The sequence below is a fragment of the Jatropha curcas genome, chromosome 11, assembly GCF_041381405.1.
Source record: "Jatropha curcas cultivar XTBG-Jc1 chromosome 11, XTBG_Jcur_1.0, whole genome shotgun sequence".
NCBI classification, from domain to species: domain Eukaryota; kingdom Viridiplantae; phylum Streptophyta; class Magnoliopsida; order Malpighiales; family Euphorbiaceae; genus Jatropha; species Jatropha curcas.
Genome location: NC_143161.1, coordinates 4,916,862 through 4,943,779, shown reverse-complemented (window position 1 = coordinate 4,943,779; position 26,918 = coordinate 4,916,862). Strand labels below are relative to the sequence as shown.

At 35.3% G+C, this 26,918-nt stretch overlaps 1 protein-coding gene across 3 annotated transcripts; it reads right to left on the bottom strand.

Annotated features, from left to right (window-relative positions):
- Positions 1-340: 340 nt before the first annotated feature.
- Positions 341-26,686, bottom strand: SOS1 (sodium proton exchanger, putative (NHX7) (SOS1)). 3 transcript variants are annotated; one of them, XM_089716640.1, is made up of 23 exons: positions 26,378-26,686; positions 24,459-24,509; positions 24,248-24,339; positions 22,776-22,853; positions 22,531-22,688; positions 22,242-22,343; positions 22,047-22,164; positions 20,832-20,884; positions 20,692-20,757; positions 19,793-19,837; positions 18,274-18,329; positions 15,199-15,383; positions 14,761-14,808; positions 14,454-14,561; positions 13,858-14,086; positions 8,001-8,303; positions 4,941-5,038; positions 4,538-4,669; positions 4,225-4,443; positions 3,919-4,125; positions 2,694-2,985; positions 1,321-1,610; positions 341-1,000 (listed from the first exon to the last, which is right to left on the bottom strand). In XM_089716640.1, the coding sequence occupies exons 1-23, from the start codon at positions 26,586-26,588 to the stop codon at positions 683-685; spliced, it is 3,459 nt and encodes a 1,152-aa protein (XP_089572766.1). In that variant the 5' UTR covers positions 26,589-26,686; the 3' UTR covers positions 341-682. The 3 variants fall into 3 exon arrangements, with proteins under 3 accessions (XP_089572766.1, XP_089572767.1, XP_089572768.1); XM_089716641.1 differs by having other exon boundaries at positions 24,459-24,525; positions 26,378-26,500; XM_089716642.1 differs by lacking the exons at positions 22,776-22,853; positions 24,248-24,339; positions 24,459-24,509; positions 26,378-26,686 and having other exon boundaries at positions 22,242-22,338; positions 22,531-22,671.
- Positions 26,687-26,918: the final 232 nt, after the last annotated feature.

The window sequence follows — 26,918 nt, the reverse complement described above, 5'->3', positions numbered from 1 at the left end:
CAAATGTTGATCAGGTATGCGAAATTTGAGGGAATAGCAATTACAGCTCATTTGATTCATTGAATAGCATATGAGAATAGCAAAATTATAACTCTAAATTTGTTGAATTTCTAAATATGTAAATTTAAAGGGTTTTAATTTGAAATAAACGAAGCCATCTAATCCATTCCACTGGTAAGCACCCGAAAACTAAAAAGAAAAAGAATTCCACTCATCCAACCATTCACTATAAGACTCGAGTTTCACAGCCTCCTGCAAACTCTAATTTATTATTTAATTGCTTGTTTGACAACCTAATCATCACATTGAACGAAAGCTGAATTGAGGATAGGCACAAAGCAAAAACAAACCAACAAGTATCATCGACACACTAGACATATCCATTACATCATTCTCATACTGATTTTTCAATGTGTTTGACTGCTACAACTTGGTCAATGAGATTATCCATAATCCCTCGACATTCTCCACTTATGCTTTGACCAAAGAACCAAAGAACCAAAGCAAGGATACTGGCATTTCTATTACAAATGATGGAACAAAGATACAAATTTAAGTTTCATGCTCAATATCAATTAAACAAACTTTCTAAATTACTCAATATACCTTCTCATGCAGATACTTTTCAACACAGGAGCACCAAATTCAATTAAACTCAACATAAGATATTCACAATGCAATTTTAAGTAGCTTGACGAAAGGAAAGCCTACTTGGTGAGTCGATTCTTATTATGTGGTCATCTTCGGGACCAGATTCATCACTTGAATCATCTAAGGCATGGCTCTCGTTTCTGTCTGTATTCTGTTGTAGGGGAATAGGAACATTGGATGCTGACTTAGGCCTTTTTATTCCCAGGTTCTTCCTTACAGTAGTAGATCCTTCTGATTTAACAGAAACCAGTATATGGCTCTTAAATGATGTAGCTCTTGGGAATGACATGCTTTGTGATCGTTGGACTAGATGGCTTGAAGATGCTCTCGTACGCCATTGCATGTCAACCTGATGAAACGGAAAAATAATACAGTAAATTCAAAAGCACATTATTTGTGATTACACAAGCAATGATTTCAGTGAACCTATAACATTCATCAGCGGTCATTCAAAAGCACACTTAAATGACTGCAACAGGCCCTTTAATTTTTCTCCAAAAGTAAACTGCTATAAATTATTGAACAAAAAATCTTCCTATCTATCACTATATGATTAAGTATACAACCCCAAAGATAGTTTATCACTATATGATTAAGTATACAACCCCAAAGATAGTTTATCGTGCATGCAGTTATTATCCTATGGGAACAAAAGTAAATTGACCATACCATGCTGCCAAAGATGCTCAGCTGCATTGCTCTTGCAGACAAGCTATTTGGTTGTCTATTTTCAAGGTCCTTTTGAGATTTTGCCTTGTAGAAACTATCAGGCCAGCTCATAAGTTCATGCTCTTTGCTTGGAGGTCTATGGAGATGTTCGCCTGTATGTGGTACAAAAGAAGAAATTCTTCGCATAGCAGTATCAGCTTCAAAGGCTGCCATGTCAAAAATTATCACTCTCGATCTTGTCTCAACTTGATACCAGGATCTTTGATGAGAGAAACTGGCTGACTTGGAACCTGCATGTACCGGTTCAATAAACTTAATTTTATATTTTATTTGTCAAGGCTCACTACAAAACAAAAGAAACAGCTGATAGCTCAACATATCAAAATTAAAATGCATCTGAAAGTAGTTGATCTTGCTCACTAATCAAAATGGATACGAGTAATTAGAAATAGTGACAAAGATATAAACAGTGACAAAAATAAAAATCCAACAGAGTATACATCGTCAGATACTTCATCAATTCATTATTAGCATAAAAATTGAAAATGATTATATTATTATTCTTTGATCCATTTGTATTTTGAAAAGAATTGCGTGAGAGCATGTTCAGATTGTTTTTTTAACTGTTACACTGCTATTTATATATTATTCCTTATAATATCTTTGACACCAAAATTCTAGAATTTGGAAATAGAAGTCATAAATAATACAACAAACCCTGTAGCAATGCCTTCTAAAAGGAACCAATTAAATCGTGATAATCTTTTGCCGAACCTGAAAATACCAACATGACCTGCTTAAGAGATAGGGTTAAAACTTGATTAATCCCATTCTAGATCTCAGATGGCCTACAAACCCAAATGAACGTCTACAATTCTTAGTAGTTATAAAAAATCCCCAAAATTAAGAAATTTACTAAAATCAAGGAACAAAAAATAAAACCACAAACTTCAACCAGCCCAGAAATGATGGTTTAGGTGTTAGGGCTCAACCCAAAATCAATCCAACCTGGCCAGTTGTCACCTCTAGGGGCAACTCCAACTTGGTAATGCTGTTTCATTGTGCTCTCTTATTCTCCTCTTCCTTGTTTCATTTCTTAAATGAATAAAAAATGCAAATTTGAAAAGGCAAACATATCACAAAAGTTTCACCAGCAGCCAAACCATTCAGTGACATAAACTTGGATGTCTATAATATGTAAGCATATATATGCAGAAGCATCAAACATAGACATCATATGAACCTGCTAAGACCTTGCATTCACCCAATAGTAAAATAGTGTAATTATTAATCACGATGAAAATAAAATATATAACTAAAAGATAAAAATAAAATTATGTCAACCTCCTCTTTTTTTTATTGCTTCAAATTACCAGTTAATTCTTCACTTTGAATGCTTTGATTTCCATTTGCATGTCCGAAGCTCAGGTTTCCATGCGAAGGCAACAATGCTGCAGGTGATGTAATTAATTCCCCATGCAAGCCATGGGATTTTACATATCCTTCTAATAAAAAGCCAATGGAATGGTGAGGCAATTCTATTGTTTCTCCCCTTATGTGTGTGCCCATCATTGACCTATCTGAAACAAGTGCTCTCAAATCTTGCATTGCCATTTTTTCAAATATTTGAGGAAGCAAAACTTTGGCAAGTACTATAGCACTTTCCTGGAAAGGCAAAAGAAACCGCAGTGCTCAAGATAGCGTTAATGGTAGACCAAGAATTGTGTAAATGTACATTTTAGTCATTTTATTGTTATCATGTTAACCAGACATTAAAAAGCAACAAATCTTGTTTTGCCTTGCATATATTTGGCAACAGCATAAGTAATTTGATCACCAAGGGAATGGATACTCTTGTCCAAGTCCAAGTAACATAGGCATCACAACAGCCAAATGAAATTGATGCCATCTTGTTCTTCCCTCTCATGATTGCTCTCTTCTTTCAAATAATGAAATTTGGAAATTCAAGGTACCACTAAAAGTTAGTGTTTTTGTTTGGTCCCAAGTTCTAAAAAAGGTGAATGGTAATGAAGTTAAAAGAAAATAAGGCCAAATGGGGCTTTATCCCCTGATATGGGGTGTCATTGCTGTAAGCAGTGAGTCTCACTCTCATTTCTTTTTGCATTTTAAAGTGGGCTTGGTTAATACAGAACCACCATTTTATTTTTTTATTTTTTTTTTATTTTTTTCTTTTTTGAGAGAACTGCACAAATCAAAAATTTTTAAAATGGAATTTTGGTGGCTTCAAGTGGCGAGGATATGGTGTGAACAAATGCATAAATTCACGGCTTTCCCTGCAGTTTATGCAGATTTGGATGGAAAGAAAAGCTCACATTTGCAAAAACCATTTTTCGGTCCTTTAATTCACTGCAGGAGAAGGTGCTCGTTTTTTGCTTCTCTTTGGACTTCTGGCTTCAGGGCTTTTCAAGGGACTTTAAGTGTTATTCAATTTAATTGGCGAGCACCTTGTTCATAGCATTCTCTTTAAAGGCTTTTCTGTTCTTTTTTTCTTGTCTATCAATTGAGGAGTCTTTAATCCTACTTCCTGTATTTTCTCTATTTCTTATCAGTAAAACGGAAAAAAAAAAAAAAAAATACCTTCCACAGAAAGTCCTCTACTGCAGGGTCTGACCTTGCTGCTGAAAGTATTTTGTCACTTTCAACAAAAAAGCAGAGTACCACAGAATCTGTTATCATGTCACAGATGTAAGGCTTCTCAACTAGCACTTCATATATGCCCAGTGTGCTCCCATGTGTAAAAGTTGGATGTAAAGAGTGCTTGTTCCTTATGTGGTTACCACCCCACTGCCAAACGGTAATTAACAGTTGTTTAACTAAAAAAGATGAGGAGATTCAGGAGGAAGAAAAAAAAACGTACTTCTTAAAAGCAACTTGCTCATTTACCTTGACAACGCCATTAGAAATAAGCCAAACACCATTCGGCTTGGAGCCCTCTTTGTAAAGTGCCACACCACGTGGTTTCATTGTTCCTTTCGTAGAACCTTCAAGTGGTTCACGTACTGTAGAAGGAAGGGCTCCCAATACAGGATGGGTGCTAATCAAATCAGTTAATTTGGGAATCTTTACCAGAGGAGGATTCCTTAGAAGCCTTTTCAAGTCAGTCTGAAACAAAAGGAAAAAATCAATTTCTAAATTAAGATACAAGATGTGCAACACAATGGCCAAACACTTGCATTCTAATCACGAAACTAAGAACCTGGACAGCATCTTGAAGATGCAGCATCTCCTTTTCTTCCAACAGTCCAGCCATCTCAAGATGTTGGACATAATCGATCAAATGGTTCAGCACAGAATAAGTAACTTGCCTGGTTTTCACAACACGCAAAACCTGAATATTATTGAATAATTAGTTCATATTCTAGCATCACCTAAGTCTACCGATACAACTTGGCTAAAATCTAGAGACAAAACAAAGTTTTTAATATTTAACATCATACTTCTTCTCAAAAAAAAAAAAAAAAAAAAAAATATATATATATATATATATATATATATATATATATTTAATATCATACTCCATATGGTACTAAACTAACTGATTCCAATCAGAATCCAGTCTAAGGAAAAATCGAAACACAGAGCTATCTAAATTCACAAACCTCTGGGAATGTAACACGAACATCTTCCAAGAATTCTCTTGCTTCTTCTCCTTCTGCCTTACTTTCACTGATGACTGTAGAAGCAATTTCACTATCACCTAGAATTATAAATGCATCAAAGAAGTCAAACTTCTCATAAAATTGTAAACAAGAGGTAAATACAATGTTCCAATACAAGGGAAAAAAATGTTATTGTACTGACAGCTATGTAAGGTGTATTAAATTATCATCATCATCATCATAACCAAAACAGCATTTTAAATTATTCAAAAGAAAAACATTTTCAATACGAAAGAGGATGTTTTCTAAGGAACAAAAAATTATTATGGATGAAATGTAACAACAGAAAAATAAGGATTCTTCAAGCCAAATGAAAATCAATTGAGACAAATTCATGGAGGGGAAAAGAAAAACCATTTCACAAGGTTTCCAGAAATCCCAACCTGCAATTGGGTTACAACATAAAATCACCAAAAATTGTGGTCCATTGGACCACTGCTAATAATTGAAAAACATGTAGCAAAGCATGCTATGGAATACAAGATGACCACAAATTTTGTGCATATAACATTTTGGAGAGGTAGGGGTGATCTTCGTACAACAATAATGTCACTCTATTGTCAATTTATTATTATCTAGGTTATGGGTTAAAACCACAGAACCAATCCCCTATAATGCAAGGGTGTTCATCCACATCTTAATATACAATTATACCCTCAACTTTACCAAATTATTGTAATTACACCCCAATTTAAACTTTGTGACAACCATACCCCAAATGAAGTGTTGAGAGTTTTTACGCCCCAAAGTGAAATTAGGATTAGGGTTTCCAACAGAAAATTATTTCCATGAGCCCCACATCTGAGCATGGGTTAACCTAACCCAAGCTCAGTTACTCTTAAGCAAAATGGTACAGTTTTATAAAAACAAAAATCGCTAAAATATCTCTCATCCTTTCCCCTGTGCTCCCTCTCTCTCTCTCAACCTTCATCCTGCACTCTCTCTCTCTCTCTCTCTCTCTCTCTCTCTCTTCAATCTCTCTGTCTGCATTTAGCTTCCAAATGAGTAGATCTTGCTAAGAGTTTGAGAGATGCAGGTTCAATAAGTGGTCCTAATTTGAAAGAGATGCAGGTTTGTCATGCTTTTTGAATGTCTCACCGTGCAATTTATTTCCTAACTAAGAGGGAAAGATCATCGAAGCTACTGTGGTCTTCCACTCTTTTGCAGGGAACACGAAATGCAACGAGATGCAGAATGAAACCATGCTTCGGCATTTTATTTAAATAAACTAAATTGGTGATGCAATACCTTGAGACTCCAATAGACAAAAAGATCATTGTGAGGCACAAGTGAACCATATCGTTACCATATGAAGCAGTCTAATTTGAAGTTGCCAGTGAACCCCATAAGACAGCTTATTCTTGATTATTGATTAGAAATAGTATATCAAACATGCAAACAATTTTATCATATCTGCATTCTGCACTAAATTCCATAATCCTAAATGGAATTTCTATTGCACAATGATGTAGTAATAAGTGACTCTTTAAAATCTTAATTTGTCCACAATTTGGAAAAGAGAAAACAGATAGAAAACTAGATAAATATAACATACTACTTGTGAATTGAAATTTTGACTTTCCATCAAGTATGCTCTCAACTTCTTTCATGTACAGCTTTAACATCTCTCGGAGGAAGTAGAATTACTCTTAAACAGTCAACAAAAGATCAACTTCCAAAGATCTCTAAAATCCCTATAACACTACATTCAAGACCATACACCAGAAATCACAATCTAGGCAATTAACAAAAAACCTTCAGATCCTGGAAGCCTTATCTGCACTATGCATAGGCATGCAAATTTAACTGAACAATAGAGACTCAACTGCTCCAGCAGTACTAGAAAGGTTTCAGAAGGAACCATTCAAGTACGACTTTTCTTTTTTCTCTCTTATTTATGCCTTACAGTTACCAACCAACATTTTACAGCAAATCTAATTCCATGGTTACTGATCTATACCCTAAAATCCCACCCTAAACCCTGCCTCAATGGCTCAGTACTGCCACTACATTGCCATCTTATGCAAACCTCGCTAATGCTCAGCCATAAATCTTCAACTGCTATTTCCCTTTCCTTTATCCCAAGCCACTGCCACACATTCCTAGCAACTGTCAGCAAACTATGATCAGACTCTCTCTCTCTCTCTGCTAACAATTATTAGATTTGTTCAAAAGTCAAAGAAAAATAATTTTCCATGGACCTCAGAGGATGATAACAAAATTTCATGATACAGGGCCTAAGAACTCTAATGCCATACCTAATTAATTGTCATATTTGGACACACAGAAGATAACAGAGAAACAGTTCTTCCACGTCTCATCAGTTGATGCATGTAATAGAAAAATAAAAATCCAGGAGACAGTTTCTAGCATCTCATTTAGAAATGGTCAATGACACCACACCAGTATTACAAATACAAGATGGGGACCTAGGAGATAAGCAATACCCCCAAAATTCAAATAGTGCCTCTGCCAACAGAAACTCTTATTACAAAAATAGTACATTCCATTCAATTGCAGACTGTAATCATCTAAAATGAGAAGCTTAACAAATCACTAAAATAAAAAAGGGTCATAGTTTGACCATAATGATCATGTGAAGTCTGGTTTTCTATGGAGGATCAGAAATTTTTTCAAGGGGAGGAGGGGGCTGCTAGTGTTTGGACCCTGCCTCCTATACTATGAGGCACACTAGGCCACTAGCTCAATGGTAATGTAAGGTCCAATAACTTTTTTTTTTTTTTTTTGACTGCTTTCTTCTTTTGTGACAGCAGCAGCCTTGAGATTAAATTCTGTACACACTCACAGTGATCAAAGCAGCACTTTCATTACAATGTTGCCAATTGCATGGCTGAAATGTTTTAAAACTATGTCTTATGCATGATTCACAATTCTGCAGACTTCATTCAAAGAATAGTAAAAGAACTTTAAAGAAGATACCAAAATTAACGATTTATCATTGAAAAAGGACCTAATAGCCTAAACCAAAGAAGAGTTTACCTATAAAGTCATGCAGTTTTCGTCGTGCAATTCTATGGGCACGCAGAAATGCAGCACAAATGTAGCATGCAGATTCCAATCTCCCTACAATGAAGTAAGTAACCAATCTTCGTGGCCAAACACCTGACTGAAGGAATCTGTAATAACTCGGGAAGTGAACATTAGCTTTTAAGCCCTTCCAATCACATAAGGGCCCATGAGATGCCGAGTCAATTGCTTCTTCTACTGATTTCATCAGAATATTTGCAGTTATTTGTGTTATCCTTCCCTCATCAAGCATACCCCAGTAAGCAGCTTGGACACCTGGTATGAGAAAAGATCTCCCAATCAACAAATCAGTCTTTCACATATAATATTCAATATAATAGCTTCTAATCATATTTTGGGATTGTACGGCAATTTTCTTACTTTTAGTATTATCTAATATATCTCTTTAAAGAATTGCTGTCAGCTATTAACAAATTTTTCATAAAAGGAGCTAGAGATAAAAGGTTTGATCAATATACACAGGCACATTTTACATGTTACAAGCTAAAATTAATTAGTTACTGTTAAGGATTAGTTGTAAATAGAACTCTATTAGGAGTTGTAAATAGAACTCTATTAGGAGTTAGATTCTTAATAGGTTTATAGTATCTTGTATGTGTATATATATGTGTCCCTATTGATGAATCAAATACAGAAAAATATTTTCCCACAGTAAATCTACATGGTATCAGAGCCTTTGGCTCGTTAAACCTTTTTTTTTTTCCGTTTGCGTTGAAATTCCAGCGGCTGTCGGTCTCGGTGACAGTTCTAGGGTCACCGTTTTGTCTCACCACCTACCTCAGAAGGTTCCCCAACTGCCGATCGGCGTTCCCTCCAAATCCGGTCACCGGATTCCCTGCGCGTGGGCCCCACGCGCCGCTTTTGTGTTTCTGCTACAGTACCACGCGCCGGCGCGTGGCGGCGCGTCCGGCTATTTCCGGCGATCGGAAATAGTTCCCTGGCTTCGTTTCAACTTCAGCAATCTACTCAGGTGGTTGTTTTTCCGATCCGGCGAAGTTTTGGTAGGGGCGTTCTCAGTTTTTGTCAATTTGGCGTTTTCAGGTTACTGTTTGCTCCTGTTTGCTTTTGAAAGGCTATTTTTTTTGGATCTCTTTCTGGGTTGCTGGTAGGGTGTTTAGTTTTTGTTAATAATGGATCCTCCAACTACAGATTCTAAAACTACTATTACTGAATTAATCCCAGCAATGAATAAGATCACAGAACATAAATTGAAAGGAACTAATTATTTAGATTGGAGTAAGACAATTCGAGTTTATTTGCGAAGCGTTGAAAAAGATGATCATTTAATTGATGATCCACCAACTGATGACACTAGGCAACGTTGGCTCAGGGAAGATGCTAAGTTATTCCTACTGATTCGCAATTCTATTGACAGTGAAGTGGTTGGATTAATCAATCATTGTGAGTTTGTTAAAGAATTAATGGAATATCTTGAATTCTTGTATTCGGGAAAAGGTAATCTGTCTCGTATGTATGAGGTCTGCAAAGGATTTTATCGGGCTAACCAGCGAGATATGACCCTTACAGCTTATTTCATGGAATTTAAAAAGATTTACGAGGAACTTAATGTTTTATTGCCTTTTAGTCCCAATGTTAAGGTTCAACAAACGCAGCGAGAACAAATGGCTGTAATGAGTTTTCTTGCAGGTCTTGCTCCAGTTTTTGAAACTGCCAAATCACAAGTTCTTTCAGGCAGTGATGTTACCTCTCTTCAGGAGACTTTTGCTAGATTGCTCCGTACTGAAGGTTCTCATACACCTTCCCCATCTGATAATAGTGCTCTTGTGAGTCATAATCAGGTAGCTAGACAGCCAGGAAACAGAGGAAGAGGAGGAAATAACCGTGGTAATGGACCAATCACTCGGGAGACAAGCATTCTTATCTGTCATTATTGTCATGAACCTGGTCACACTAAACGGTATTGCAAGAAACTAATAAATAAGCCACCAAGGGTAAATATGGCACATAAAGATTATGCAGTTACTTCTTCTGACAACAATGTAACAATTTCTGCTGCGGAGTATGCTGAGCTCTCTAGATACCGTTCCTCGAAGTCTACTAATTCCTCAATTGCTGCTGCTGCCAACTCAGGTACTCCTCCTTCTTGTCTTATGTCTACCTCATCAGAGTGGGTCATTGATTCTGGTTGCACCGATCACATGACAGGTAACCCTAGTCTCTTATCCTCATTAAAAGAACCTAAACAATTTAATCGTCATGTTACTCTAGCTGATGGGTCCACATCTCCTGTCAAATGTATTGGCACTGCCAATCCCATTCCATCTCTTCCATTGTCTTCTGTTTTTTGTTTGCCTCGTTTTTCGTTTAATCTATTATCTGTTAGCAAAATTACTCGTATGCTGAATTGTTGTGTCAAATTTTATCCTACATATTGTGTGTTTCAGGATCTTTTGACGAAGCGGATTATTGGTAGAGGACGTGAGTCTGGTGGCCTTTATCTTCTGGATGAACACGTTTCATTATCTCTGGCTTGTGCTGGTGCTCTATCTCCTCTTGAGGTTCATTGTCGTTTGGGTCATCCATCATTGTCTACTTTAAAGAAGTTGTGTCCGCAGTTTCAGTCTTTATCAAGTTTAGAATGTGAATCTTGTCAATTTGCCAAACATCATCGTTTACCTTTAGTTCCTCGAGTCAATAAACGGGTTTCATCCCCTTTTGAGTTAGTTCATTCTGATGTTTGGGGTCCATGTCCTGTTATTTCTAAAACTGGCTTTCGGTATTTTGTAACTTTTGTGGATGATTATTCTCGTGTTACTTGGTTATTTTTAATGAAAACTCGTTCTGAGATATTCTCTATTTTCTGTTCTTTTTGTGCTGAAATTAAAACTCAATTTAATACTTCTGTTCGCATATTGCACAGTGATAATGCTAAAGAATACCTATCTAGTTCCTTCCAATCTTATATGTCACAAAATGGTATTCTCCATCAAACATCTTGTGTTGATACTCCTTCTCAAAATGGGGTTGCGGAAAGAAAGAATCGACATCTTCTTGAAGTTGCTAGGGCACTTTTATTCCAAATGAAAGTCCCTAAACATTTTTGGGCTGATGCTGTCTCTACTGCATGTTTTTTGATTAATCGCATGCCTTCTTCTGTGCTTAATGGTGCAATTCCTTATAATGTCTTGTTTCCTTCTAAACTTCTATTCCCCATTGAACCTCGTATTTTTGGTTGTACTTGTTTTGTTCATGATGTTCGTCCATAGGTTTCCAAATTAGATCCAAAGTCCCTTCGTTGTGTTTTCCTTGGGTATTCTCGGCATCAAAAAGGGTATCGCTGTTTCTCTCCCGATCTTGACCGTTATCTTATTTCTGCAGATGTCACATTTTTTGAGAATACTCCATTTTTTCCTTCTTCTATATATAAGAGTGAGAGGGAGGATGATGACCTTTTAGTCTATGCTATCCAGCAAGTTCATAACTCTCCTGCTCCTGCTCGTATTCCTGACCTTGCTCCTGCTCCTACTCCAGTGTCTGCTGCTCCTATTCCCGCTCCTGCACCAGCATCTACACGCCCTCGTTTTGAACAGGTTTATTCCAGGAGACCAGGAACTCTTGACTCACTTCCTCCACCTGCCGTTTCAACAGAAGATCCGGTTCTCTCCACTCAACCTGAGCCTGTGCCATCCACTCCCCAGTCAGACCTTGACCTTCCCATTGCTCTTAGAAAAGGTAAACGCAAGTGTACCTACCCTATTTCCTCTTTTGTTAGTTATGATCATCTTTCTTCTTCATCTCGTTGTTTTGTAAGTAACCTAGACTCTGTCTCTATTCCTAAAACTGTTGTCCAAGCCTTGTCCCATCCTGGTTGGTGTGCAGCAATGAAAGAGGAGATGGCTGCCTTAGATACTAATGGTACTTGGGATCTTGTGCCTCTCCCGGCAGGTAAGAAAGCTATTGGTTGTAAGTGGGTTTTCACCGTTAAAGTGAATCCTGATGGGACTGTTGCTCGTCTCAAGGCTCGATTAGTTGCAAAGGGTTATTCTCAGATCTATGGCCTTGATTATTCTGATACTTTTTCTCCTGTTGCTAAATTGTCTTCTGTTCGTTTATTTATTTCATTAGCAGCTACTTTTGACTGGCCTTTACATCAGCTGGACGTTAAGAATGCCTTTCTTCATGGGGATCTTCAGGAGGAAGTTTACATGGAGCAACCACCAGGCTTTGTTGCTCAGGGGGAGTCGGGTAAAGTGTGTAAACTTCGAAAATCTCTTTATGGCCTAAAACAGAGTCCTCGAGCTTGGTTTGGTAGATTTTGCAATGTGGTACATCAATTTGGCATGCAGAAGAGTACTTCTGATCATTCTGTATTTTTCAGAAGTACTAAGACTGGTTTGATTCTACTTGTGGTTTATGTTGATGACATTGTTATTACAGGGAGTGATTCAGCCGGCATTACATCACTCAAATCATTTCTCCAGACCCAGTTCCAGACAAAAGACTTAGGCTTGTTGAAGTATTTTTTGGGTATTGAAGTATCTAGGTGTAAGAGAGGCATCTTCTTATCTCAAAGGAAGTATGTCCTTGACTTACTGAAGGAAACCGGAAAGTTGGGTGCCAAGCCATGCAGTGCTCCAATGACTCCAAATATGCAACTTTCAATTGGTGGTGAGCTATTTGATGATCCTGAGATGTATAGAAGGTTAGTGGGCAAATTGAATTATCTTACCGTAACACGTCCAGATATTGCTTACTCTGTGAGCGTCTTGAGCCAGTTTATGTCTTCTCCTACTGTTATCCATTGGGAAGCTTTGGGACAGATTTTGTGCTACTTGAAAGGTAATCCAGGTCGTGGCCTGCTTTACAGTAATCATAGGCATTTGAACATTGAATGTTTTTCAGATGCGGATTGGGCAGGTTCGAAGGTTGATAGAAGATCAACTTCAGGATATTGTGTCTTTGTAGGTGGAAACTTGATATCATGGAGGAGCAAGAAACAAAATGTAGTCTCACGATCGAGTGCTGAATCAGAATATCGAGCTATGGCACAATCTGCTTGTGAATTAATTTGGATTCGTCAGTTGTTAGAGGAAATTGGCTTCAAGTCATCCTTGCCTGCAAAGTTATGGTGTGATAATCAAGCTGCTCTTCACATTGCATCAAATCCAGTATTCCATGAACGAACAAAACATATCGAGATTGATTGTCATTTCATTCGTGAAAAGATACAACAGGGTGTTATCTCTACAGGACACGTTAAAACAAGTGAACAGTTAGGGGATATCTTTACAAAAGCTCTAAACGGACCCCGGGTTGACTATCTTTGTAACAAGTTAGGCATGATTAATATCTATGCTCCAACTTGAGGGGGAGTGTTAAGGATTAGTTGTAAATAGAACTCTATTAGGAGTTGTAAATAGAACTCTATTAGGAGTTAGATTCTTAATAGGTTTATAGTATCTTGTATGTGTATATATATGTGTCCCTATTGATGAATCAAATACAGAAAAATATTTTCCCACATTAAATCTACAGTTACAGACAAGCCTAAACCGCATATTAAAAGGGGCAATCCAATGCAAATTATTGATTGGGAGCAAACTTTCTAGCAGGGGCAAAGGGAACAAGGTAGGTTTGCCAATTCCAAAACTCAATTTTCATAGTGTCAAGGAAGCACAGGACCTTAAATAATGAATATGATTACATATGTATTAAACCTACTGATCTCATAAAAAATCCCAATGCTTAAGCTCTGTCTTGCAGCTATAGGCTAAGGATAAATGCAAACAATGAGAGAAAAGGAAGGAAAAGAAAAAGACAACCAAGTACAACAAAATAACATACTTACCATTTAGAAGACGTATGCGAATGTCCTTTAAATTTGTTGGGTCTAGATTACTATCAGATTCGGTTGTGTCATGGGGGTGGATATGGCCTTCCACATCATTTAAGCTTGCAATATACTTTTTAACAGTAGGCCAATCAGCTGGTCCAAGCTCCTCATCCTCACCAAGGTCACCAAAGGCCCCTAATGCTCTGTTCAACATTTCATACTTCGTATAATCCAATATACGTTTCTGTAGAAGAAAAAGGAGGAAGGGGAAAAAAGATCTCACATATCGATCAATGAAGTAGATACTGATGTTTGTTAATGCAGAATGAAGAATTTATTTGTCAAATTATAAGAAAAGACATTCTAGTTTACAGTATAAGAGATTGTCCACTAGTCATTCATCAAATGTAAATTATTTGCATATTTCATAATGAAAAATGTTCTAAGCATAATTAATACAATTAATAAAACACCAAATATTTTTCAAATCACAAGCCCTATATGATTGTACAATTTTTATGTGAAACAAAAAAAAAATGCCTCGTGAACATTCCTGCAAAGTACTTGATCTTAAGAATTGATTGTTCTTTGGATGTTAACATAAACCTCACCTTGGTAGGAGATAGCTTGTCCATATCTAGAAGATGCAAAAAAAATTGTGTAGTTGATCCATTCACAATAAGCGTCAGAAATACAATTCCACCAGTGAAGAAAACAAACTGTGAAGGTGGCCAAGAAAACATTAATTAATTGATAATAGGCAGAGGTTAATTGGAAGGCGTATTATGTCATCACCTTTCATTGAGAACTTTTCTAGTATGGACTTATTTAAATCTTGTGAAGCTGAATATGTAATCAGCATGTGTATCCTAATTGGAAATCAAACATTTCAACAAAATTTAAATATGTGTTCCTCACCTGAATCCCCGTTGCAGAATTGAGATGTGTTGAGCTGTCACTAATGCGCTGACACATAAAAGAAGTAAAATAATCAAAAGTACACAAGGCACCTAGTATCATAAAACAATAACTTGAAGATGACTTTTGGACAGATATATTTGGCTTCACAAAACTATATCTTACAAGTCACCTTTGACCATCAAACCTATATATTAAAGACCATTTGTCCTCAACAAAAATTATTTTCCATTATTAGCCACATATGATCACATGGAAGCAAAAGCAATACTCAACCATAAAACAAAAATCTAATAAAATAAGTAAATAGGACAAATACAAATATGAAGTACATGTATATGAATGAAATATCCAACCACTTAAAATACCCAATGAAAAGGGATGAAGCTCAATCTATGGATTTTAAAATATAAAATTGCCTAATCCATGATTACTTGCCTTAACAGACAGTGAGAGTGACAGTGCAACAGCCCCCCGCAAACCTGACCATATGAGAATAGCCGCTTCCTTCCAGTCCAAACCATAACCCAAAAATCGTAAAAGCGGATACAATGATCCAACAACCACAAACCGAGATGCTTGTACAAAAACATATAGAAGAAATAGGTAGCCCCACGAATGTCCTGAAACAAAAACAAGTAGTGTTATAGAGATACGTTAAGAAAGCAACTTTTTGATGGTTACAGGCAAGAAAAGAGAAGGCATGGGTATCATAGAACTGTTATAACTTAAACCATAGAGAAAAAAAGTTCAGATTTGCATTAAACCATAGTCCAAAAATACTTTCCTATACAAGGCAACAAAAAGAAATAGTGGGACCATAGGTTCAAAATACAAATTGCAGTTAAGATTCCCAGGTTCAAATTTCAGAAACAATTTCCAAGATATGTAATTTCTTATAGCAAGTGGAATTTATGGCCATCATACTATATATAGACATGAGTTAACGACATAAAACTATCACCGAATCTTTTTAAACCTCATATGGGCTAATCAGAAAGCTGCTTAAAGTCCCAAACCTGCATTTGTGTATGCTATAAGTGACTAAACTATGTTACAAGTAGATTCCATAGCATTAATGTCCCTTTTGTCACAAACAACAAAGAATAAATTACATTCTAGCAAAATCCAAAAAGTTCCAACCATTACATGTATTCCCCAGTTATAACTAAGCCCAATCATGTCTAATTAAATATCACATCATTTGTTGGGTGGATTAATTGTGAGTTTTATCCTTCCCCCAAAATTCCTGCAGATGTAGCTAAGGATTAACAGAACATGTGAAATTCACTTTGGCTTGGGATGAGGGAGAACGACACAGATTAAAGATTTGAGATACTTGTTGTAATAGTAAGTCTTGGGGTTCAAGTATTGGCACTTTATTGTACAGAATTATTGCTACGTTACGGAAACGTTATAAGGACTTCCATTCAAAATGGACTTCCACCAACATAAGGTGTTTAAAAGTAAGCGTGGCTTTTAGCAAAATGGGTGAAATTCAGAGGTTGGAGCTTGGGATTGATGTCAAATAAGAGGGCCTCTGAAAATTCATTTCACCATCAATAAGTCATAAAGATGGGGATGTTTTCTTATTAATTTCTAGGACTTGTTGAGGCCATGGACTTGAATAACTCAAGATTTCACTTGCAAATATTATTCAGCTTTTGCTCTTCTTGTTTCAGATTCAACCTTTTTTTTTTTTTTTTTGTTAATCATCTATCAAAGATACGACTAGATCTTAGTTAAGATTCTTGTTAAGTTAGCAAGACTTAATAGATTTAATGATAATTATATATTATAAGTGCAACTAGCAAGGGATTTTCATCTTATTTCTATGTCCTATTCTATGTCCTTGTAATAAGACTCAAAGGCATCCATATTTGCTTTATTTTATTACTAGGAGCATTCAAAATTGGCATTTCAACATTACTACATGAACTTTAGATGATCAGATGCAGACTTAAGGAGGCACAGTTCTTTGGAACAGAAAGAACTTTTGAAGTGTTTCTATTGGAATGTGTTCTAGGACTTTAAGAATTATCATGGTTTCTTCGTTGCATTTAACATGTGGTTTCTTTAGCTAAAATTCAAAGAAATTGGAAAATTACTCTATTTCTAAGGAAAGTTGTTACCATTTTTTTTTACAGATTAAATAGAAGAAAATATAACCACATTCAGAGCTCTGAAATACAATCTTGATGCATGTACCATCAAGATGGAACTCAGCTGGATTATGCATCCTGCAGTAAGTTGTCATAATGATTTTAAAGACATTAATGACTATGTATATTTCTGCTAGGGGCGTTCATAAACCGCCCCAAAACTACCAAACTGATATAAACCAAACCAAGAACCACGGTTTTCAAAGAAAAAAAATTTAAAAAGCCACCAATATTGGTTTGGTTATAGTTTGAGAGTCCCCGCCCAAACCGAACTAAACCAAAAATATAAATATTAACAAATAAATATATGATGTTTATAATATTCTTTTCTTATCATCATATGTTGAAGTAATTAATTATATTGATTGTTTTAACCTTAACTTTTAAAGCCATAATTTGTCTGCACTAATTGTTTGTACTAAAAATTAGTTCAGGAGCAATTCTAATACAATTGAGTTGCAAGAAATTTTGGACGGTATTAGAAAATTGAAGAAATTGCACAAGATGACTAAACATAATTCATTTATTTTCATTATAATTTTATATTTGATGTAAAAATCAATGAGAGAATTCTTAGATTTTTCTCTGTCCCTTTTGTGTTTGTATTAATACAAATTGGGGGCCTAAGTTCAATTATTAGTAGAAATTAGGGGAACAAGTTCAAGTATTTAGGAGCATCTAATGGATAATGACAATAAAATTTTAGAGATTTTTCATACTATATTGTTTCTAGTATATTTAAAAAAACATAATTTTTTACGTTTATTTTTGTATTATTTTCGTCTTTATATTTAAATTTTACGTTTTTACCCCCTTTTTTTTGTAATTTGATCTTCAAATATAATGTATTTGAAACTTAGTTTTTATGTTCGAAGTTTATCTTTTTTTTCCTTTTCAACCTGCTGCCAAACCACACTCAAGGGTTTTGTTCGGTTGCACACCTTTCATAGTCTGGTTTGGATTGAGATTTTTTATAAACTACTAGTAGGTTTGTTCGCATAAAGCTCCAAACTGAACCAAACAAAACCATGAACACCCCTAGTTTCTGCATATGCAAGACGTTCCTTTCACTCAATAACTTGTGTACTAGTAGGTAACCTCGTGAACACAATTCATTATCAACAGATACCAACAAAAAACCTAATCAATCTTAGACCATTTTCTACTAATGAACACCAGGCAAACCTAAACATGAAATGTGGCTCACCAAATCAGCTCACCAAACCAGTTACTGTAGGCAGGTTGCTAAATCTGTAATAAATCAATTTCCCATTATAGAAGTGAAGTTCATAGAAGATATGCTTATTATGTTTACACATATCTATAAGTGACATAAAAAAACTGTTAATACCATGGTTATGAAATATATCGTCACTGCTGAGAACACTTTCAGCTATAACAACGCCACTGCAAAACAGAAGTAAAAAAAAGCAATATAATTTTATTATGAATCTGGTACACTAACGTGGTACTTAAATGTGTTTCTTTGATGAGAAAAAAATGGTAAAAGATTATCATAAGCAAAATATCTAAGTAAATATTTAAGTTTTACCTCCAGTTTTATATATATTTGTCGCAACTATTAATTCTACAAGATTACAGGTAGTGATACAGCATATCATAATGATAATAACATTGAACAGAAAGTAAGATATAATGACAAAATACACACAATTGCCAGTTGAATAGACTATATGTAACTCTCTACTTTCTTGAGCCTCTTGCTCTTAGGATCTACATGAGGCTAAAAGCCTTCTTTGCCAACTGCAACTCAAGCTTATCTTCTCATTTCAACAAAATTAAAGAAGTTTTAAAAAAATCAAATTAATTAGAACACTCATTGAGTATAATGACTAAGCATACAAATTACCAACTAACCAACTATTTAGCTCTATGTATTCAAACCTAAATGCAAATGAAACAGCTGAGTTATTCACAGGACAGCATACAAGAAAAATGCCAGCTTCTTTTATCCCCTCTGTTATATGTGCCAAATATATTTGCCCATGGTAACGATGAGTCCATCAACTGCTAAGATAAACTGCAAGAGATCTTTACAATCGCTTTTCTTTTTCAATTGGTAAATTTTGAATTGAAGAACTAAGCGTCGTCCAACTTCAGCGCTAGAGCTGACCGCTAGAGGCAAGCACTCTTAATTTGCATTTAACTTAATTAAATTTGACCACCATAACTTTGCTGTCCATCTGAAGCTGGAACAAGAACCAGTTGCATAACTCCACCTATGAAATTCCCTAAGCTAATTAAAAGCCTTGTTTGAATTGAAGTAGTAGGGATGGCTAAGGAATGATTTATCTGATTGGCTAAACTAGACTGGCTAAGTGCTAGTGTCTCCATTAGTGCATCCATTAAGTAAGAAATGCTGTATTCAGGACCTCGTACGCAGATGCCGTAGTCACAGAAGCTGGATCAACATTACGACAACAGCATTTGCATGGATCTTCATGGTTATAACAAAGTGAAACATCAAAGAGAACTCCCAACTTCATTCAATGCCTTGGTTATTGAAGAGAGAGAGAAAGAGAGAGGTTTTTCTTACCCTCTTCAAAACTTGATTGACAACCCGTTTATTTCCTTTCTTACCTGACCTAGGTGTTAACATCTCAAGTAAATTTCAATCATGATCTAACAATATGAAAAGCAAATGCGCCACGAGGGCAGAGTCTCAGCCTGAGCAGGAGATATTTCATGTCAGATTTTTCACGATTTACATGTTTACTAATGCCTTATTTTTCCTGTACTTTTCCTTCTTAACCATTAATCAATCAATTACAATGTAAATCTGGAAACGTTCTACACATATATGATAGAACAAAAAACCATAGCTAAGTAATGCCAAATCAGTCACTTACCTCAAGATAAAAATTAACGTATTTGCAATATATGCAACCATTTCCCTGGAGAGAAAAATTATGCAAATGAATTAGATTACACCTTTGATTTTGAAAAAATAAGTCCATATATTTACAAGAAACCACCACTGTCTCAAATGTGCTCCAGTGACCTCAGTGCATAGCTAATGTTTAGGTTGACTGTTAGTGCATGTTTGCTATCATAATCATTATTCTTGTTGTGCTTTTCAGATATTATTCTCAACCCAGTTGAATTATGTCGAGTCTAAATTAGCAACAAGAAGCAATATGTAACCCTTAACTAAATGTTAAAACGAGGGATACCTTGTCAAAAGCCTATCATTAAAAAAAATTCTGCAAGTTAGAAACATCTGCCTATAAGCATATCCATCTCTTTATTCTCAGAGTACCAGAACCTTTGCTCCTTTTAGAACAAAAATAATATCACAACATATTGTTCATGAAAGCCAAGGTAGTGTTTTCATTTATCCTTTTTATTGTCTTCCATTCTTGAAATTATACTGTTAGATTAGGTCTACCTCATGGCTTTATCTGAGATTTTATATCCAATGTCATTTTGTTTTTCCCTACGCCACCCTGCCCCTTTCTCTTTAACTAACCAATTAATTACCTCGAAGTTAAAGTTGGTAGAGGATAGTGCAAATATATCTGTGATCTTATACTGCAAATAAGCAAATATTCCTTTTAAGTTAAAAAAAAAAAAAAAATCATGTATTCGATAGCTTCTAGTCCTTTTCCCATGTAACGAGGAAAACAAATAGTTTACCTTTCCTTCCTTTTTCATTTTAATGACCACTATAAACAATTACACTAGTTATTTTCATTTTATCTCAATATTTTAGGCTACAGCAATTTTAAAAAAGAGGCATTAGATGTACCAAAAGTGGTGCAAGCTTTGTTGACCATCACTCTTGAAAGCAGTCCTAGCCGCTGCAGAGTAAAACCTGTTCAAAGTGTAATATCTCATAATATTGCATCTCAAAGTTGCAAAGAGGCTATTGGTAGTTTGTGAACTTACATTCCTAAAGTCATCACCGCCAAAACGCCAGAAACATCAGCACCCTCTTGCGCCTATTGCATAAAAATTATAGTGAAGTTTGTCATGTGCTAGAGGATGAATTTGATTCATAACGAAAGGCTATTGATTTTTTTAACACCATTTGTATTTTTTTTTCAAAATGCATTTCAATAATGGATAAATAAGATACTAGGGGAGTGTTTACTTTGAGAGGAACATATTCCCTTTTCAATTTCCATCTCTATTTTACAATCTATTTTCACTTCAAAAAAAAAAACAGAAAAATCTGTTCACCTATTCAAAATAGAACACTTTTCCTAACATTGAAAAAACTAAAGTATTATTTTTATTTTTTCTTTTGGTTTTCCATCCAATTTTTGAAAACCTTGCTTCGCAATTTCCTATCATGGGGAAAAAGCTTTGGTATATTTTTAAAATCTCCTTAAAAATTAAAATGGGAAAACAAGCTTTCATTAAAATACAGTTCATCATTCTCAAAGGATGTATAAATATTCTAGAATTTCTGGAAAATAGGACAATTCTACAAAGTAAAATGCAACTTAATGTGTTCTTTTCATCCGTCTTGAATAACATAAACACAGAAACTGGTTATTCTAAGGATGCAACATAAAGGCACCCTCCATGGTTAATGGTAAATCCTTCTGATTTCAAATTGTGAGTTACACTTGCATCTAAAACCATCAAAACAAGTCAAAGAATTACCAATAAAACGGAAATTTTCATACAAAATTCTCAATACTTCAAATCCTAATAGGGAAAAGCCATTTCTTGTTTCCATAATAGTTCAAGAGGAATCAGTCAATAAAGTTCTTAAGAGGACCATCGATATCTAACTGATACAGCAACCTATCCCAGTAGTCAAAAGATGAGAGAGAGGAAACAGAACAACCAAAGATCTGAACCAGCAAGTTACTGGCACAAAGAGCCCATTGCATGGGAGAAAGAAGAGCAAATTAGATACAAAGGAAATCGCTGGAGAACAAAATTTCAGATTCCAACAAATTTAATTTCCCGTTCCAAACTTTAACTTAAAAACTCTGCATCACACTAATTACTCTGTGGCAGCTCAATAATGCATTTCAGCATTTATTTCACTGATGTGATCATCAGGATTTAATTTACAAATGTGGCAACGGACATTCTAATTTCATCAATCACATATGGTAAACAGACAAATTTTAGAGGTGTTCTTACGGTAAAGTAAGCGATGTAGCTCACAGCAAGAGTCAATGAAATCTCTATCACTGTGTCATTGAAGATATACCCAAGCCACAAAACGGATGCAAGTCCAAAAGCAATACCAATGCCTACACTGGACAAAAAAGATAATAGTAATCTCATGACCAGAGAAAAGTGTCTTAAAACTAACAAAAAGTAACTGATACCTACGCTCCAACCGAGACTTGTGCCAGAAATTTGACTATCGCAGCCCAATTAAAGCTCTCTCCAAGCACCATTCGAACAAACAACTGATAGACCACAATTGCTGTCCTGGACATATGAATTAAGTGCACTCAGAGAAGGAGAAGAAAATAAAATAACAGGATAGGATTACATTTATCCAGGAAAAAGAATATAAAGATATATTCTCGCATTGCTGATTTCACGTATTCAGACTCCCCAATCTACAATTATCTCAGACAAGGAAACAAAGAAAGGTCAATTAAAAATTAAATACCCATCATTCATCAAGGATTCTCCTTCAATTATAGTACTCAGTTTTTTGCTTGCACCAAGCTCTTTCAACAGAGCAACAACAGCCACAGGATCAGTAGCACTCAAAAGTCCACCGAGCAACAATGATGTTTTCCAATTCCAGTTATATGGAAAAACAAGCTGCAGCAAAACATTGTAGATGCAAATTCTATAAAAATGGGATGATAGCTTCTAAAACAGTTTGTAGTTTGCAGGCTAGTAGTATACCTTCAAAGCAGTTCCAAGACAGAATGTTGAGATCAGAACTCCTGGACCAGCAAGTAGAAGCATTTGTGCCATACACCTCTATAGAAGAATTGGTAAAAGCAGTTATTCACTCAATAATGTAAGGAAACTATAATACTTTATCAAATGACTTGCATAAAGATACACTTCGCTCAGGAATGCATGGGACAAAGATAACCAAATTTTTTTATTAATGATTTAAATCACAATGCAGAATCAGATAAGTAAACACCTCAGACAAACATACAAAACAAAATGAGGAAAAACAATGAAATGAAGGAGAGTAGAAAAATTGCAACTATGCATCTAAGGAAAGAACATTTTTAAACTCATATCAGGCGATATCCATTGGCCTGAGATGCATCTGCATTCTTCCAGAAGCACCAAATCAAAAGCAAATGAGCAGCTCCAAACGGATATATATATTTCACCATCAAACCCTTCTAAATTGGCTCTACCTTCACCAACTGCGTAGTCGGCATAACTTTTTCAGCAAGCAGGAGGTCATAACAAGAGAAAGGACAAGGCTATTTTCCAATTTGTTGAATCCAAGAAGGAAAGCAAAATGGGATTTTCTGTAACACGAATATGATAATACGGATGTGACAGTTTGTGATTAACCAGTTTCTCAGATATTCAAGGATGAAGGCTTTTTTTTTTTTTTTTTTTTTTTTTTTTGATCCAAAAGATGAAACAGATGAAGGCAATCAGAGATCAAGAGGTTACTCGTCCATGCAGTTGTCCTAGTGTTATAGCAAGGAAATTAATTAAAATGTTAATTTAACCTTAATGAATTTCATAAAAATGTTATTGCTTGAAAGCAAGAACATTTATTCTGGCTTTTTGCAAATGTTTTAATAACGATTGGTTAACCAAAATATGAATTGTAAAGTAAAAAATACAAAATGATTAAATAAATTCTTGTGTGAAACCATTTAGGGAAAAAGAACAAATAATATTTTCTATGCGCATCTTGTTAATGATTATAAAGTTGACAACCATCCCACAGCCAAAAAAAAAAAAAAAAAATCCATTCACTCTGAGTGAGCCCCCAAATCCAGCTATGATAATTTGAAACCTATAATATATTGATTTCCTAATACATAGTAATGTTTAAAGTAACTGTTTGGATGCATGTCCTTAAGTTTAAAATTCATTATTTTTCAATTCCTTTTACCTCATGGTATAATTTACTAGAAGGTAATATTAAAGTGTCCTGAGTAGTCTCAAAAATGCAACTATAATACAAATCTATATACAATCACATTGATTAATGACTACTCTCTTGTACGGACCAACAAATGGATAGCACCTTTCGTTTCCCCCACCACAGAGCAACCTTTACATTTCTTGTATCAGTGAAATGCTTTTTCATGATTTTGATATTTGTCACTCAATGGCCAGAGCATTAGACTAGAAATTTCAAATGCTGAAGAAAAATGGAGAAAAGAAACCTTGATTTGGTGCATTTCCATTGAAAAAGAACTCTCGAAAAGAAGAGCAGGAAGAAAAACAGCTAATAAAAGGTCAGGATCAATGCGTGACCCTGCACATCAATAAGAACAGTATTTTAGTTTTATAGCTAAACATTTTTGGTAAGCTAATGTGAAGAAAACCCAGACAGACTTAAAAATACGAATGCACATTAAACCCAGACAGACTTACAAATCCGAATGCTGTCCCCAATCTTTCCCAATCCATGACTTGTACCATATTCTGCACATAAATCATTCTTTGAGATTGTCAGCTTAAGTTATCATTGATTGTAAACAGACAACAAAACTTATGCCACATAAAGAATTTAGCCAATCTGCCAACAAATAAAAAATTATTCTTCTTTTATTGGTAAATTGGGCATAAATGTTGGTCCTGCCTTTCATGTTGGGATGTGTACAACGGAATAAGGCATTAACCCAACCCTCCCCCTTCCCTACCCCACACCACCTCCAAAAAAAAATTAAATAAATAAATGATAAACCAAATAAAGTACAAACACCCACAGCAAAAGGGCAAAAAGGCGAATCAAAAGAGGCTTGCAAATCCACAAGCTACTGGAGCTAAGCACATTAGCGAATAGCACCTGAGATACTTTAAGAAGTGATGTGAATCATTTTTTGTCCTGAATAATGAATTTACAGAGAACAAACAGTAGCATACAATGGAAAGACAACACAAGGAGAAACCCAGAACAATAAGGAAAAACATAGAAAACATAACACATAAGACATTGAGTAGTAGCAAATATGACCCATGACCATGAGATGCCTTAAATAGTGCCAACAAAAGCGGTCATGTGATTGAAAGCGTGTAATCTTCTAATTAGGTAATGGCAAGCAAATAAAATTTCACTTGCACTAGCTTAGAAACGCCAAACTATGTAGCCGTGCAGGTGACAGGCATTTAGTTTCTCACAGGACATCATTGCACCTTACCTTAATATTTAGAAGGGCAATGGAATAAGTACCGAGACTGTGATTAATAATCACCTGAAGAAAATTAGAAGATGTCTAATTTTTTTTGCCCAAAAATCCCTTGAAGTTGTCCAGACACACTGTTTCCACAAAAATGGCAAAAAGCCTTTACAATAAGAGTGACGCAGGGAGGAGATGAGACTATAACTCACTACCAAGTAGTAGGTAGTGTATATACTAATTAGAATGGCAAATTCAAAGACAGATATGGCCGAAAAATTAGTAAGAGAAATCAAAATTGGGAGGGCACAAACATGTAACACGAAAACGTCACAAATATAAGCAATCTATTTCCCTTTCCTTTTTTCTTTTCTGCCATATATAGAATTCAACATAGACACAATAATCAATTACAATTGCTACTCAGCAACGCCAAAGTACATTTTCACAATGCAGGATACCCAAACAGATCACCAACCAACAATAACCAGAAAACTGGGATAATAACCACAATACCCCATCTATTCTGTCTATTCATTACTAATTTACAATGTAGGATTTTGTTGTAAATTCTACAATTAAAGCATTTTTTGGAGCTTTTGAATTTAAGAAGATAAAGAGTTTTGTTATGGTAATAAAGAGCTCTATTATAGTGACAACAAGCATTGATTCCTTACATCTACGAGTGCCTTTTCCTATTTTGTAACTGTTCTCTGTCCCTGCAATTTAAAGCTAATTATTGGAATTTTAAGCAGTTGGAAAATACATTGAGATACGGACAAATTGCAAAATTTGGTTTTTTTCTTAGTTTCTTTCTTAATTTCCTTCGATCCAACAACTTTTTCTTTGATTTTTCTCCCCAACGTTCATGTTGACTGATGATCTTGATTCTTCAGAGCTAAATAATGTTACAAGACACAGCAAATCCAAACCAAAATAATTATAAGCAAAAGCAATATGCAGAAAGAAAGTAGATGAGCACAAAGTAGAAAACAAAAATTATGATAGAAGAAAGTTGAGAAGTGCAAAATCATAAAATACAAAATTCAAAGTACTCGTCTCAATAATTAATTGGACGCAAGTGATTTTCGAAGCATGTTCAACTTAAAAATCTAAAAAAAATCAAATCACAGCAAAAAAATACTTAAAAGGAGAAAATGGAGAAGAATAAACCTAAGGATCCAAGGGCAATGCCGATAACGAGCAGAGCAACTGTGTAAGGGACTCTTGTACCGCGCAAGACATGCCTGCTAGCAATCCCAAGCACTAAACTTAATCCGAAGAAAATGACAGCATCTGTTGGATTTCCATTCTCAGAATCAGAAGAAGCGCTTTTCTCAGCCAAAATTCTATATGGAAGCTGCCCTTCTATTACAGTGGCCATTAATTTTCACTTGAAGAACAAAATCAGCTTAAAATTAAGCCAAACTTGTGAACTGTTGGCTTGTTAGTTTTTTGCTGGTGTTATATAGAACACCGGAGAAACGGAACTGATAGATGTAAGATCACACTTTAGAAGGACAGAATAGCTGACGAGGATGACGACATAGTACTTTAGGGAGTGTTTGGCAGTCAAGAATGTTGCAATTAAGCTAACTCCTTTGATAAATTTTTAATTATAATATGTTTGTATTTTTTTTTTTTTTTCACTTTGTTGCAGGCTTATACGCGTCATGAGATCACACTGCAATCTATACAACAAGGGACCGCAGTT

Excerpts from the sequence above, each read along its gene's own strand:
- SOS1 (XM_089716640.1), bottom strand. The coding sequence starts at position 26,588 with ATGGCCACTGTAATAGAAGGGCAGCTTCCATATAGAATTTTGGCTGAG. Across the intron at positions 8,304-13,857 it reads TCGCATACGTCTTCTAAATG|GTGTCCAAGCTGCTTACTGG; the intron begins GTAAGTATGTTA and ends TTCTCATACCAG. Across the intron at positions 1,611-2,693 it reads TCAAAGTGAAGAATTAACTG|GTTCCAAGTCAGCCAGTTTC; the intron begins GTAATTTGAAGC and ends CGGTACATGCAG.